Below are 14,351 nucleotides of genomic sequence, written 5' to 3'. Positions count from 1 at the left end.
TAAAGACAAAACCGCCCTTTGAAAAAGTCAATTCATAGTTAATATTTTAACATAATGAGAATTTAACTAATTTTAAAACTTGAGGGAGTTTCACTTAGTGTTGATAAATAAAGGGGGTATATCTCATTTTTCCTATAATTATTTTCATTAAGTACATTGCTCTTCAACCAGTACCTCATGCCACATTAATTTGGTACAAAGGGTATGTGGTTATTGTATCATTATGGGCAAGAAATAAATAGGCCAAATCTTTTGGGAGATTTTCTTATAATAAAGTTGTTTTAGTACTTTTTACTATATATTAATGTAAAAAAAAAAAAACAAATTAGAGAGAGTGATGCTCTCAACGCCCCTTGAATATCCTGACAAAGCCCATTTTCTTCTAGAATTACATTTAAGGAGAAATTCTTAGTGATAATGATTTAATAATTAATTTTAAATTGAATATATTTTATGAGTAATGATATAGTCATAAATTCTTGTACAAATTTATTTTGTACAAACTGATGTAACATTAATTTATTGGTTGAATTAAATATCTCTTGACTCACATGATTTATTTATATTATTTTATATTATCATTCAACCAATAAATTAATGCCACATTAATTTGTACAAGAGTTTGTGGTTGTATCATTGCTGATATTTTATATTCCAGTTTAAAACTTAAAACTATTAAAAAATTCTTTTAATTTTAAAAACCTTCACGTATTCAAAATTTATTGGGATGCCTCTCGTTATCCAATACAAAAGGAATTTGAAAAGTTAAAATGTTGGGTTTGGATGGATCCACTCTAAAAATTTAGCCCAAACATGTTGGGCTTCTTTTATTTTTTGGGCCGGTGAACCGTCGTTCATTTACGCAAATTTCACCAACAGCATAAACCCTCCAGTTACAGTAGAGTGTGGTATCAGGGTTTTGACTTCGAGTTGAAATGGCGCTGTGGTTGCCATGTCCATCGCCTTTCTCATCATTATTGCTTGGCTCCCGCCAACACACAAAAACTGCAATTCCAAGACCCTTTATCTCTAAAGCCCTAACTTCCAATAATTCTTCTTCAGTTTCTGTTTCACGCATTTACAGCCACCCTTCTCTTCAAACCAAATGTTCAGGCTCGAACTCGAGCAATTCAACGGAATCCGACACTTCTTCTCGAACTGGGATTTTCATTAAAGGTGAAAACATACCTCTTTTGCTTCGCTTTCATCCCTTTTTTAACATTTTGATATCAATGTGTTGTAATTTCGAAATTTGATTTGAATGAAAGAGTAATGTGTTTTTGAGAAAGCAACATTTGCAGTGTTTGGTTAAAACTGACAATGATTATATGACTCAAGTGCTGCCCCCCCCCCCCCCCCCCCCCCCCCCCCCCCGCTCTTTTTTTTTTGTCTGAAGAAGCACTTCAGTAGTGGTTTTTGAGAAAGCTTCTATAGTTTTGAAAAGCACTTGAAGTGTTTATTAGTGGTCACATTCATTTGATAGATACCTTTCCAAAAAAAAATCTTTTTTAAATTAATAATTATCATTTTTTTTTCATATGTTGCTATTCTTCTTTAGCTTAGGTTATATTTCTCTAGAATTCATGTGTTTTGAGTGGTCACGTTCTAGGGAGAAAATTGATGCAGGACTGCCAGAATCTATGACTGAGGGACGGGTGAAGAAGGCTTTTTCACAGTTTGGGGAAGTTGTCCAAGGTGAAATTTTCTACTTTATGCTTTTTTCCAGTCTTGTGTGCATGGAAGTGACTCCTCGAAGGAATGGCTTATTACTTAGATGTAACAACATAGTGTAGTAATTTATCTTTTTGAATGTTATACAAGTGTGTTTATTATTTCTAAATTTAGATCTTTCAATCTATGGTGCATGGTCAATGCACTCACAAACTCAATCTGATGTCAGGGCAAATAATTTTGGACATAGCCACATAGGCAAGAAGTTCATTGCAATAGGATTTTAGTCCTGTGGTTAATCAAGATTTATTCTTCTTGAGAATTGCCTAAAACTGAGTCATATGTTTTCTAATTATGCAGAGTTGCAGCTTTCATGCGATTGTGAAATGTTGAGAGCTACATCTATTCTGATTTTATTTTAATGTTCAATTGGTTGTTACTAATCTCGCAGTCAAAATTGTTACTGAGAAACTGTCGAAGCAGCCTTTAGGATCTGCTTTTGTTTGGTTTTCAAGGAAAGAGTCTGCTGACTTGGCAGTAGAAAATATGAACGGAAAGGTACGTAACTTCGTAGTTTGTTTTTTTCCATCCCTGTGTAGTTAGTTATGCGGAAAATTGTGTTTCACTGCTTGTGTTATGTTTTGCTGCTCAGTTTTTCTATGGCAGGTTTATCTTGGTTAAGATTGCTGAGGCTGGCTTGTCCAAAAATAGGGGAAGGAGAACACGATACAAGTTCTAATTTGAAATCTTGTCAAGCCAATAAATGGGAAAGCATTTACGCACATCTTACTATTTAGGAACTAAAAATTGTTGGCACAGTCAATACCATGAAGAATAGATATTACCCAATGGAGTTTTGGACACTGGTTTTACAATGTTGGACCAAAACTAACTACATTTGCAGAATTTCTGGTTGATGTTATGGTTATGGTTCTGTAACTTTATACCTCTGTAAATCTTTGTGACATAAGATAGTTCCAGAATCTGTAATTCTTGAATTCTTGAATACGACCTTAGTTAGCAACTTGAATTCGACGTGACCTAGTCCAGTGACTTGAAAGTTGCGAGCATTTATTGTAGTAAGCTGCTGCTGTTTGTGGGAATGTAATTGCAGCCGTCAAGATGGTAATAACTACATTTGTGTTGTGAGAGAGAATCGAACTTGTTTTGTTGTTATACTGAATCATGTTGAATTTGTCGATATCATTGTAAACATAACGAGGTCTATTATATGGTCGTTAAACACAATGAATTCATTTGAAGCTACAACTTGAATTCCCTTCCTGATGACCTTTGATGAACTGGTTTTGAATTTAGATTGGAACAATTGTCATCTGTGATGATTGGATTGTTTTCACTTTACAATTTCTCAGGATAAATCTTGATCTTTATAGTAACTGCAATCCTTGTTGACCTGCAGTTTTTTAATTTCTGAAATATTACATTACATTAAGGAGTATAATTTTTAAATGTGATACAATCCAATATATGTATGTCAGGAAATCCAACCCGGCTCTTTCTCATGAATAGACGTAAATTGTTAACTTTAAAAATAAGGTGAGAAAGTGTTTGACCAATTTAATCATGTATTAAGAAATTTTTTTTTTTTACTTAATTTTTGTCAAATTTATTTTGTTGATGTGGGCTGTATTTAAAACTTTAGTAATTAAGAAAAATGAGAAGTACGATTTTCTTTTTGGATCTTCTTTTTATTTTTGGTTCAAAGACAAAAATACGGACATACGGTGTGAATTTAATAATAAAAATAAATTTTGTACGAATACGATGAACTTTGAAACAAAAGGTCCAGTAGATCTCTTTATTAGACCTTTTCACGCGATCTAACCCATCCATGAAGCCCAAATAACTGATCGGTACGGGCCTAAGCTAAGGAGTATTTGTTCTAGTCAGAGAATCTACCAGAACGCGCCACGTGTACAAAAATAATATTGTAATAATAAATTAATCATAAATGCCTTCATTTTCCAATCCGGATCGTACTCTGTTCATGGTCATAACAGCAAACAACTCATAACAACAATAAGTGACTGAAACACATTGCAGTATTGCACAAACACAGCCTTTTTTTTCTTTTTTTTTTTCAAATTAATTTAACAGAAACGAATAGAGAGAGAGAGAGAGAGAGAGAGAGAGAGAGAGTTTGTCGTCATCATTCAACTGGATCAGAGAAGAAAGACAAGAGAGAGAGATCCAGACGACGATGCAATTACTAAATGCGGTGATGGCGACGCGGATGCTGACGTCGACGATGAAGAACGGCGGTGGCCCCTCGTCTGAAGGCATACCGTTTGGCTCCGTCTGGTGGTTCGTATACGCCGGAATTTCCTGCGTTTTGGTCCTCTTCGCTGGTATCATGTCTGGACTCACCTTAGGCCTCATGTCTCTCGGCCTCGTCGAACTTGAAATCCTCCAGCGTAGCGGCACTCCCTCCGAGAAGAAACAAGCAGGTATTCATTTATCCGCAGATTCATTATATTATACTTTAATTACTAATAAATTAGTTATCTGGATCAAAATGTTATCGAATTGTAGAAATGATTTCGTTTATAATCAGTGATAATAATGAATGACAATGACAAAATGTCACGCTTTTTTGTTTGTGTATTTAGCGGCGATTTTTCCTGTGGTTCAAAAGCAACACCAGCTTCTTGTGACTCTGCTACTGTGTAATGCCGCCTCTATGGAGGTAGATAATTGGAAATTTTGTTTTTCAACTTTGTAGCTTCTATTATTTTCCAACTTAAATAAATTCTGAGATCATACATTTCCAATTTACTATCATCAAGCTTAGACGGGCACTTAATGCTTGTAAGTTATAAAAGAGATTATTTTGTTTGCAGGAGATGTTGATACTCTGTTGAACAAAATCTTAATTTTAGCAACTCTTTGGTTTTCAATTCCTTATCATTGTTTGAGATATAGTTCAACTTCTAGCTACAGCTAATGGCTTTGATGCTTGCCACGTGCAGGCCCTTCCTATATACCTCGATAAGCTTTTCAATCAGTATGTTGCCATAATACTCTCTGTCACTTTTGTTCTCTTTTTTGGAGAGGTATGTTATCTTAACTCTTGAGCAGTGTCATATATTAGACCTTTAGTTTCTTCATAACTGATTTTGAAATCATTGGAATTTGATTTTTTTTTTTTTTTTGATCCTTTTATTTGTAAGGTTATTCCACAAGCAATATGCACAAGGTATGGACTCGCTGTAGGTGCTAATTTTGTATGGCTTGTGCGAATTTTGATGATTATCTGCTATCCGATAGCTTATCCCATTGGAAAGGTAAAAATTTGAGACTGATGCTTAGATTTTTGTAAGATTTCATATAGCTAGAAATGTGTATTTATGCTGTCAACCTGAGGTGACCTCTAATCAAACTGCTGTTTCTAATTGCACTAGAGGAGCCATCAGGCACCTCTTACATATGTTCAATATATTTGAGACCTTTGACTTTCTAGTATGGGTCTCTTGGGAGTTTATGACAACTAATATTTCATGTCATTGCATCATTTATTGAAATAAATAGCTCTTTTGAATGTCTGTATGTGAGCCCTGGAGAGCTTTTCTTCGCCATATTTCATATTTTATTTCATTTTCTTACATGTTTTTAGTTGAAAATTGATAATAGTAGCGTAAGGAAGCATGGGAAATTTCCAATTTTCAATCCCTATTCTCCTTTTGGACTTGTGAGGCCTCTTCCTTTTCTCATCAATGATATATTTTTGTATAGCACGGAAAATTTTAGTTCTTTGCTTGGTGGACAACTGGTTCACTTCACTGTAATGATTCTTCATGTTTGATACATTTTGGGTTTCTTATTAAAAAAAAAAAAAGTCAATGACAAAATCTTGCTCATGGGCCTACGGGATACTGCCCGCTGTGGATTAAGTCTGTTCCACTCATTGCTTTTTCTTATTTTTGCTTGTTCTTGGCTAGAAATTCATGATAGTTTGTGGGGCTTTTGTAATGTCTTCTACCATTCTACACAAGTGGGTAGGGTGTGCATGACCTTTTATTTGGTTTCTCACTTTCTTGTGTAAAGGATTTTGTTTTATCCTTTAATTTCTATCTCTACATAGTTTTTGTGTTGAACACTTAATGTGATTTTATCTGCACTTTGGTACTAAAAAGAGTATATTTATCTTTTTATTTCTAGTGCTGACAAATTACTTGAATTGATATGTGTACTCCAGATCTTGGACTGGGTATTGGGACATAACGAAGCTTTATTTAGGCGAGCTCAGTTAAAAGCTCTTGTCACGATACATAGCCAGGAGGTAAAATAAAGCAGCTGGTATAGCATAAACATTAGGTTTGTGAAGTATCAGTTTAAGAATGCTGAATATACCTAATGTTACTTATATTGCTTTTGACTACTTATTACAATAAGGAATGCTTTTCTTGGTATATGTAGGCAGGTAAGGGAGGCGAGCTCACTCATGATGAGACGACGATTATTAGTGGAGCACTGGATTTGACCGAAAAGGTATGCACTGTGATCACTGCTAAACTGCCAATCTGTAGCTGTTCTATTTTGCTAAATGAAAATCAGGGAATGCATCTGAAATCATTCCGTTGCTTATATTGATTCTTGTGTCTATGTTGCTTGTGCATGGATTAGGGTGAATGTACTGTGTTTTCATGCAAAATGTTTGCAGTTGGTTTTGGCTAGCAATTGTTTATGTGGTTAAATCTCATCATGTAAACATTTTAAGGTGCATCCAATACTTCTATTAATTTGTTTCTTTTTACTATCTATAACTTGTGACTGAGATTTCAAGCTGTTAATGTGTTATAAAGCGGCTAGCTACTTCCTTAGGATCATGGTTGCTTACACTTGCTGATTGCATCTCGACTTATTCATTTTGCTACACTTCTTATTTCAACAGACTGCTGAGGAGGCTATGACCCCTATTGAATCAACTTTTTCCTTGGATGTCAATTCAAAGTTGGACTGGTAAGTATTGATCTTGAATATTTTTGGCATGTCTATTGAAATTTTTTTCTTGAATAATTTTCTTTTTTGGAGTCTCTTTCTTACAAGTCTATGTTTTTGATGGCTGGGTAGTTATTGAAGGTAAATTCCTTGTTACATGGTCACCCTCCTATAACTAGTTCTTTGTTCTGATGCTTCTATGTTCATAACCAGCATTACACATTCATGTTGACTGGTATTTTTTGTTCTTTATTCTTGCTTCTTTCCAATCTATGCTGCTTGTATGCCATAAAGGTCATATTTGTCAGGGATGTTTGAAGTTTCAGTCATCATCCTTTCTATGTTTTTTGGCTGGAAAATTTCTATAATTTGTTGTACGCAATTTTTCGTTTACTCATACCTCTGTTTCTCTTTCCACACTAATAACTTAGGGAGGCTATGGGTAAAATTCTTGCTCGAGGTCATAGCCGGGTACCTGTCTACTCTGGGAATCCAAAAAATATTATTGGACTTCTGCTGGTGGGTGTTAGAATCTGGAACATTTGATAAAGTTCTGTTTTGTATTGTATTCCTAAGTTCAAAATTGAAGCTTTTGTTAATTGTTTATTTCATTTCTTCCCTTTCTCTGCTGCTGGTTGGATTTAGGTGAAAAGTCTTCTCACTGTACGACCTGAAACAGAAACTCCAGTTAGTGCCGTTTCAATAAGGAGAATTCCAAGGTTTGCTAATTCATCTTTGAATTTGCTTATTATTATTATTATATGATGGAAATATTTGATATTTATTCTTGTGTGGTATGTCTTTCCAGAGTACCATCAGATATGCCTCTCTATGATATACTGAACGAATTTCAAAAGGGCAGCAGCCACATGGCGGCTGTTGTGAAGGCTAAAGGAAAAAGCAAGACTCTCCCACCAATGACTGATGGCAAAAAACCCAAACTGAATGAAGCCAAAGGCGGGGATTGTGACTTGACTGCTCCTTTGCTATCCAAGCAGGATGAAAAGACAGAAAGTGTTGTTGTTGACGTTGATAGGCCTTTGTCATCAGGCAGTATGAACCGGCTATCCTCTTCACAACGTAGTGATTCGACAACAAACGGATTAATTTATGCATCTGAGGATATTGAAGATGGTGAAGTCATTGGTATCATCACCCTGGAAGATGTATTTGAAGAACTTTTGCAGGTGAAATAGAACTCCTTGGTATTCGACTTCTTTTGTTTATTTGCTTGCTGCCACCAGACTGTATTTTGGTGATTTTCTTGAATAATGCAGGAGGAGATTGTAGATGAAACAGATGAATATGTTGATGTACATAAAAGGTAGTACAGAAAACTTTACAGTTGTGATGTAGGATTATTGCAAAAACATATAATGAAGCTGGATGCTATTTAATTGTCTTTTGCAGAATCCGTGTGGCTGCAGCTGCAGCTGCTTCATCTGTGGCCAGGGCTCCATCAAGTCGCAGGTTAATTGGCCAGAAAGGAGCTGCTGTAAGTGGATATCCTGTATGACTTACTATTTTTCTCGATTATTCTGTGGACATGTAGTTTATCAGGGAAAAAAAAAAAAAAAAAAAAAAAGAGAGAGAGAGAGAAATATATGGCGAACATCTTCTGGTAGAAAGAATAAAAATTATTAAACAAATTTCCTGAAATTAGGTTTCAATGGTTTTAGATTGCTCAGAAGTCAGAACTTTTAATCCAATATAATATGATGGCTCTGAGAGTGCATCTGGTGAAACAAATCAACGAACTTTATTTCTTTAACAACCTATAAAAAATTTTTATCCTGCTAACAAAATTTAGTTTTAAAAGAGTGTTGCCAAGTGTCCCTGCCCATTTTTTCTGAATGTAGCCATTTTCTAAGTTTCGTATTATTGTTCTACTGTCAAAAAAGGACTTAGAAATTAGTGGGTTCAATTAGTAGCATAAAATTACTCTAGTGATATATTTGGCCTAACAGTCACAATATTTCACCCAAAATTTCCGCTTGTGAGTGGAGCTAAATGGTGCGGATTCTTGTTATTTATATTCTTCAGAATCAGGGAGGTCAAAGTAAGCAAGGGCTACCTCCAAAGAAAGCTGCTGAGAGTGATTCAAGTTCAACAAGAGCAACTCCTAGTGACCCTCCCCTTGACAGCAAGTGATGAAGGGATGATGACAAGTCTAGAATTTGACTGCCATTTATCTGGGAAGTCATACCGAGAGAAGAATTTTGTTTAGGTACATAGAAAATGAACATTGAAGCCATGAAATGTAATAAAAATTTTGAAGTTTAATGAGTGGATAGTAAATCTGTTGCTTCTCAACAGAACTCTTTTCTGTATGGTTGATATGAACGAGTACAGAAAGTAAATGGTCGTTTTTGATTTGGAATTTGATATATGTAAAGATTATTCTTATGACCTGCACTTATTTGAGATTAACTGTACATGATGCCTCGTCTTTACTGGAAAAGAAAAATTTAAAAAGAAAGATGTCTGGTGGAATTGTAGGGATGACCGGCGAAACAGATCGGATGGAAAATATTTGATATGTCGGGGCGGTGAAGAAAATGAGCTGTAATGGATAATGAACTGCATGTACCGATGGGTGGCCAGGAGGTGCTTGATATTAAGTTGAAAATTATGGCCATAAACAGATTGCCTTGATATGCGTTTCATTAGCAAATATTTTCTTTTTTCTTGCTGATTGTTGTCCAATATGAAAAAGCCAGTCCTGTGTGTGCCCGTGTGAGGGAAGGAGAGAGGTAACTGAATAGACAAAAAGTATCATAGAAACAAACTTCTCTTCTGTTTTTACATGAGAACGAGTATTGTTCTTTAAATTTATCCTAAATTACCCATTACAAAAACTGCTGCTAATTCCACCTTAACTGGGTTTTTCATAATGATCAAACTTGGTTGTGCAGATGCAACCTTACAGCACGAAGCTGCTTTTATATGCAATAGCTTTCTTAATGTACAAACAAAGGTCCGAACCTACGACTCGCCTCCAGGCTCACTCGTCCCAACGAAGAAGAATCACTGTACACCTCCATATGATGTAAAAACGCGTTCGCTGCTCCCGTACAAGCCTCGAACATCGTTGCCATGATCCAAGCTTCCGAATCCCCCTTGAAGTTGATTCTCTCGCCATCTTCAACTCACCGGAAGAGAAGACTAGGAGTGGTGTTCTACGTATCAGTTTGTAGCTTGAATTATGGAGAGTATATATAGTGGTCTCTGTGTAGCTAGCTGTTGGGGGATAGGGAGAGCTTAAGGAAACAAGGTTTATATAGAGAAGATTGTAGTAGTGGGTGACAATTGTAGCGGAAGATCAAGGCCCCAGAGAATAAAAAATTGACAAGACAGAGTCATCAGCGTGTCTCCCTGCCAAATCACCCTGGAAAATGACTTGCGATAACTTATCCTGATTCCAAGGCCCTTCCCTGTCTGTATATGGCTGTAAATTTGCCCCACACTCTGCAATCTATCACAAACTGATGCCCCCGAGTTCCGCAAGTGCTTGGATGGATTCGTTATGATGCTTCCTTTAATATATATTAAAGATTAGAAACTGAGAAGCTATTCGCAGACAATATTACCAGGGTATTTTGGTGCGCATTGACTTTGCATGGCATCATAATAAGCATTTTCAAACTTCAAAGCATCAAATTTATGTGAGGACCAGCAACAATTGTACAATTTTATACTCTTAATTTCTCTGGATGAGTCACCTTCTGAGGCTTTCAGATGTTAAACTGAATAATACGAAACGCAAATAGGCATGCATGCAAGCTTTGTATATACACGTCACATATGTAAGTGTGCAAATCAAGAATTCATGTTTACATATGCGTTCATTACATTCTGATATATAAACATTAAGAAGCATCAGATAACAAAATTAGCTAGGGTAATATAATACACGTTCAGAACATTGAGTGCTAATCATGAGAACCAAGAATTAAAAGGAAAAAAGCCAAAAGAGTGGAGAAAGGAAGGCTCCATGCAAGTTGAAACTATATGTGACAGTTTTGAGCTTCTTGGTTTCAAGAGTACTTGTGCCAACAAAGAAGCATAGTGATGCAGACTCTCATGATATAGAGCTTCCCTCTCTGTTGCCTCACCATTCTCTTCCACTTTGCAAATCTCCTCGCCACTCTTCCCATTAATTCAATTGCTCCTTGATTTGCACTAAGCATATATAAAAACTACAATTACCAAGTAAAATCTGTTGAGGTCTTTATATATGTACATTGGATCCACATGTATGTTGGAAGGCCTTGTCACAGGGTCCACTCCTGTATCTATTTGAACTTGCCGGCCACTGATTACTGTCAACTTCAATTTTTGCAAAGCAGTTTCTAAGTTTCAAACAAGAGCCTTATCTTGTGGAGTTGCTAAACCCACAAGATTGTCCTTTTTGGAACATGTAACGTTATTAACAAGCAAACTAAAGAAAGTAAAATAGGGGAACTTTGTTGAAGACCCCCGTCAATTAGAACAACAACCTCACATGCATTTGCAGCATATACACACATATAGAGAGAGAGTAATTTTTAGTCCGGATTCTTAAAAGTGCGGGAACAATATAGAAAATCTTTAAAACTATGAAGTTTAAGAAGTTTAAAATTTAAAGTGATTAGAATTAGTGTTGAGCTTATTTTTTGCTTAGCAAAGAATCAATGGTTAAGATTTATTTTGTATTTTAATTTTTTTATTTTTTTACCTAATAATTATTTATTTAGTACTCACTAAAAATTCAGTTCAACATTAAATTTCTATCCAAATTAAGTATTTAAACTACACAATTTATACGTTTTTTCAAATTTTTTCGTACTCTAAAAATATTTCTCTCTCTCTCTCTCTCTCTATGTATACACACACGCGCGATCATCAAATCCCATTTAAGGGTACACATTGAGTTTTGATCAGTTTTAAACCATTAATGTTCAAGAGTGTCAGGCCCCCCTCCTCAAAGAGAACAAAGCAAAATCACCATCTCTCTGGGTCGAAATCCACGCGTCGAATCATGTCCCATTGCCATGCAAAAGAACGGCAAAGAAATGTCTTACACCTTATCCAAAATCATAAGTATCAAAGATAAGATCTTTAATATTAACACAGAGAGATTTTTGTGGACCTTTTATTGATAATTAAGCTATATGAGTTTCCAGCTAACACGGACCCCAGCTGATGGCTGACACATGGACACACTGCTTAGATATGGAACGAATGACAATGAACACACGTGGCTGCAGACACATTTAATAAAAAACTGGCAGACAAGTAGCGATATGAAAATTGGAATGTTATGTTGTGCTGGCTTTAATTGAACTGAAAAGAGCAAAGAGGAAAGCTCCAAGTTGGTGGGGAGTTTTATCTTTAATAGCAGTGTGTTGGGGGTCGGGGAAAGGGCAATTAATAATAATAATAGAGGGAATCATGGTTCTATCTGCAGTTTAAGATGTGACTAACTGAAACACCAGAATCACTACATTATCCCCTTTAAAGAAACATCACTGAAAGTGCTAGCTGTGGCGGCAATGCGTGTACTGGGAAGTTCAAAAAAAGTAGATTCAAAATCCTACTGTTTGATGAATTATTAAAGCTGTAGTCATGTAGTTTTCAACATAAGATAATGTAATGTACTGTATATTCACAAGTGCTGTTTCTGACGATGAGTAACGAGTATGATGATGAAAACAATAAGATAGTGAGTGACTGCAATCGGGATGAAGTTTTCTGCAGTATTTTCTTGGATCAAAACTACTGCAGCCCAAGATCAATTCATATTTCATAACCACCATTATAATCAACCTCAGGCCGAAACTTTCTCATTGCTATTTTTCAATCTATTTTAGAGTTGTCATAAATCTTCTATTTATTAAGACGACAAAAGAAAACAGCTGATAATACAAGTCTCAATATGTTATCTAGTTAAGATTGATTTAATAATTTAATATTGAGGAGGTTTTTTTTGCTTCTAATTTAAGACAATATCCTAGGGGTGTCGCGGATCGGATTTTACAGATTAGACAAGTGCTGTTTCTAACGATGAGCAACGAGTATGATGATGAAAACAATAAGATAGTGAGTGACTCCAATCGGGATGAAGTTTTCTGCAGTATTTTCTTGGATCAAAACTACTGCAGTCCAAGATCAATTCATATTTCATAACCACCATTATAATAATCAACCTCAGGCCGAAACTTTCTCAGCTATTTTTTAATCCATTTTAGAGTTGTGATAAATCTTCTACTTATTAAGATGATAAAAGAAAACTGCTGATAATACAAGTCTCTGTATGTTATCTGATTAAGATTTATTTAGCAATTTATTATTGAGGAGGTTTGTTTTGCTTCTAATTTAAGACAATATTCTAGGGATGTTTGCGGATCGGATTTTACGGATTTGACATCAATTCATATCGGATCCACGATTTTACAGATTATAAATTTTTAATCCAATCCAATCTATGGATTGGTGAAATTCAATTCAAATCCAATCCATACGTCTGCGGATCGGATGCGAATTTGACCCAATTAATATATAATTCACCATTTTATGGATTGGTTTGCAGGCTAAAATTTTTTAATCATGTCATATTCACGAACTAATTAAATTAAAAAAATTAATATAAAAATAAATTTATTACTGATCAAATTCAAAATTAAATAAGATTTAGATAAATTAATTGTTTAAATAAAGTTAGAAAATACATTTAAAGTTTCAAAATATAACACGCACAAAAAAATCTCATTTGTAGATTAGTACATGAAAATTAACTGCTTGAGAAGCCACGTCTTTTTATTTAATTATTTTTATTTTATATTATTATCAAATAAGACATAATATGATGTTAACGTAACTATATTTTAATTTATTTGTTTATTAGTAAGTATAATGTCATATTTACAAGTTTAATTTTTTTTGCGGATTCATAGAAGTAAATTAATATCCAATCTATCGACTGCGGATTTTCAAATTTTCAATCAAATTCAATCTACCAATTCATGGATCAGATTTTTACGGATTAGATTTCTTCGGATCAGACGGATTGAACGAATCAAATTAGATTCTGAACACCCCTACAATATCCAATATAACAAATAGCAAGCCACAATGGGGTAGATATTAGACTTAAGAGCTAGTTTAATATTTATATTTTAAAAAATATTTCAAGACATCCCATTGTTTAAAATATCATGTTTCTACCCTTAATTTTTTCTTTCTTTCTAAAATAATACCCTTCCAACAATATTCTTGAGAATATTAATGAAAAAGAAAAAATATTAATAAAAAGAAAAAATGTTAATTTGTCAAATTAGCTTTAAAAATAAAATAAAAATTACAATAAGTTTTATATTATTATTTCACTTTTTGGAGTAATATGGTAAATTTAATTTTTATATACAAATATTAGTAATATTGTTGTAAGGATATTAAACATTACTTTAAATTAGCTGATGTTAATTAATTTATAAATAATTATTAGCAAGATTGTTATAAAGGTATAAAAAAATTACTAATTCTTTAGTACTATTATTTATTTATTTAAAATTTTAATTAATTTTTTAAATAAATTAATTAATGTCAAAAATATTTTTGCTAAGATATTATTGTAAAAGTAAAAAAGAAAAATTAGGGTAAAAATGTAATATATTTAATAATAGAGATATACTAAGATAACTTTTAACATATAATAACCACTCTTAATTAAATTAATAAAA

The 14,351-nt window shown here is 34.2% G+C and overlaps 3 protein-coding genes across 4 annotated transcripts; 2 read left to right on the top strand and 1 right to left on the bottom strand.

Moving 5' to 3' along the window:
* Window positions 1–905: 905 nt before the first annotated feature.
* Window positions 906–2,815, top strand: LOC18033526 (organelle RRM domain-containing protein 2, mitochondrial). The gene is made up of 4 exons (XM_006419742.2): window positions 906–1,176; window positions 1,627–1,695; window positions 2,123–2,229; window positions 2,324–2,815. The coding sequence occupies exons 1-4, from the start codon at window positions 936–938 to the stop codon at window positions 2,408–2,410; spliced, it is 504 nt and encodes a 167-aa protein (XP_006419805.1). The 5' UTR covers window positions 906–935; the 3' UTR covers window positions 2,411–2,815.
* An 866-nt stretch (window positions 2,816–3,681) lies between these two features.
* Window positions 3,682–9,039, top strand: LOC18033221 (DUF21 domain-containing protein At4g14240). 2 transcript variants are annotated; one of them, XM_006419741.2, is made up of 13 exons: window positions 3,682–4,139; window positions 4,302–4,378; window positions 4,662–4,745; window positions 4,863–4,976; window positions 5,888–5,971; window positions 6,109–6,180; window positions 6,584–6,651; window positions 7,062–7,149; window positions 7,276–7,349; window positions 7,439–7,817; window positions 7,908–7,954; window positions 8,041–8,125; window positions 8,674–9,039. In XM_006419741.2, the coding sequence occupies exons 1-13, from the start codon at window positions 3,893–3,895 to the stop codon at window positions 8,779–8,781; spliced, it is 1,527 nt and encodes a 508-aa protein (XP_006419804.1). In that variant the 5' UTR covers window positions 3,682–3,892; the 3' UTR covers window positions 8,782–9,039. The 2 variants fall into 2 exon arrangements, with proteins under 2 accessions (XP_006419804.1, XP_024037787.1); XM_024182019.1 differs by lacking the exon at window positions 7,908–7,954 and having other exon boundaries at window positions 8,674–8,762.
* A 1,439-nt stretch (window positions 9,040–10,478) lies between these two features.
* LOC112096699 lies at window positions 10,479–10,820 on the bottom strand. Its single transcript, XM_024180012.1, has 2 exons — window positions 10,678–10,820; window positions 10,479–10,485 (listed from the first exon to the last, which is right to left on the bottom strand). The coding sequence occupies exons 1-2, from the start codon at window positions 10,818–10,820 to the stop codon at window positions 10,479–10,481; spliced, it is 150 nt and encodes a 49-aa protein (XP_024035780.1).
* Between the last annotated feature and the right edge of the window lie 3,531 nt (window positions 10,821–14,351).

Source organism: Citrus clementina, unplaced genomic scaffold (genome assembly GCF_000493195.1).
Source record: "Citrus clementina cultivar Clemenules unplaced genomic scaffold, Citrus_clementina_v1.0 scaffold_9, whole genome shotgun sequence".
NCBI lineage: Eukaryota > Viridiplantae > Streptophyta > Magnoliopsida > Sapindales > Rutaceae > Citrus > Citrus x clementina.
This window is presented reverse-complemented; position numbering and strand designations above follow the sequence as displayed.

Excerpts from the sequence above, each read along its gene's own strand:
- LOC18033526 (XM_006419742.2), top strand. The coding sequence starts at position 936 with ATGGCGCTGTGGTTGCCATGTCCATCGCCTTTCTCATCATTATTGCTT. Across the intron at positions 1,177-1,626 it reads AACTGGGATTTTCATTAAAG|GACTGCCAGAATCTATGACT; the intron begins GTGAAAACATAC and ends AAATTGATGCAG. Across the intron at positions 2,230-2,323 it reads TAGAAAATATGAACGGAAAG|TTTTTCTATGGCAGGTTTAT; the intron begins GTACGTAACTTC and ends TTTGCTGCTCAG.
- LOC18033221 (XM_006419741.2), top strand. The coding sequence starts at position 3,893 with ATGCAATTACTAAATGCGGTGATGGCGACGCGGATGCTGACGTCGACG. Across the intron at positions 7,350-7,438 it reads TCAATAAGGAGAATTCCAAG|AGTACCATCAGATATGCCTC; the intron begins GTTTGCTAATTC and ends ATGTCTTTCCAG. Across the intron at positions 7,818-7,907 it reads TATTTGAAGAACTTTTGCAG|GAGGAGATTGTAGATGAAAC; the intron begins GTGAAATAGAAC and ends TGAATAATGCAG.
- LOC112096699 (XM_024180012.1), bottom strand. The coding sequence starts at position 10,820 with ATGCTTAGTGCAAATCAAGGAGCAATTGAATTAATGGGAAGAGTGGCG.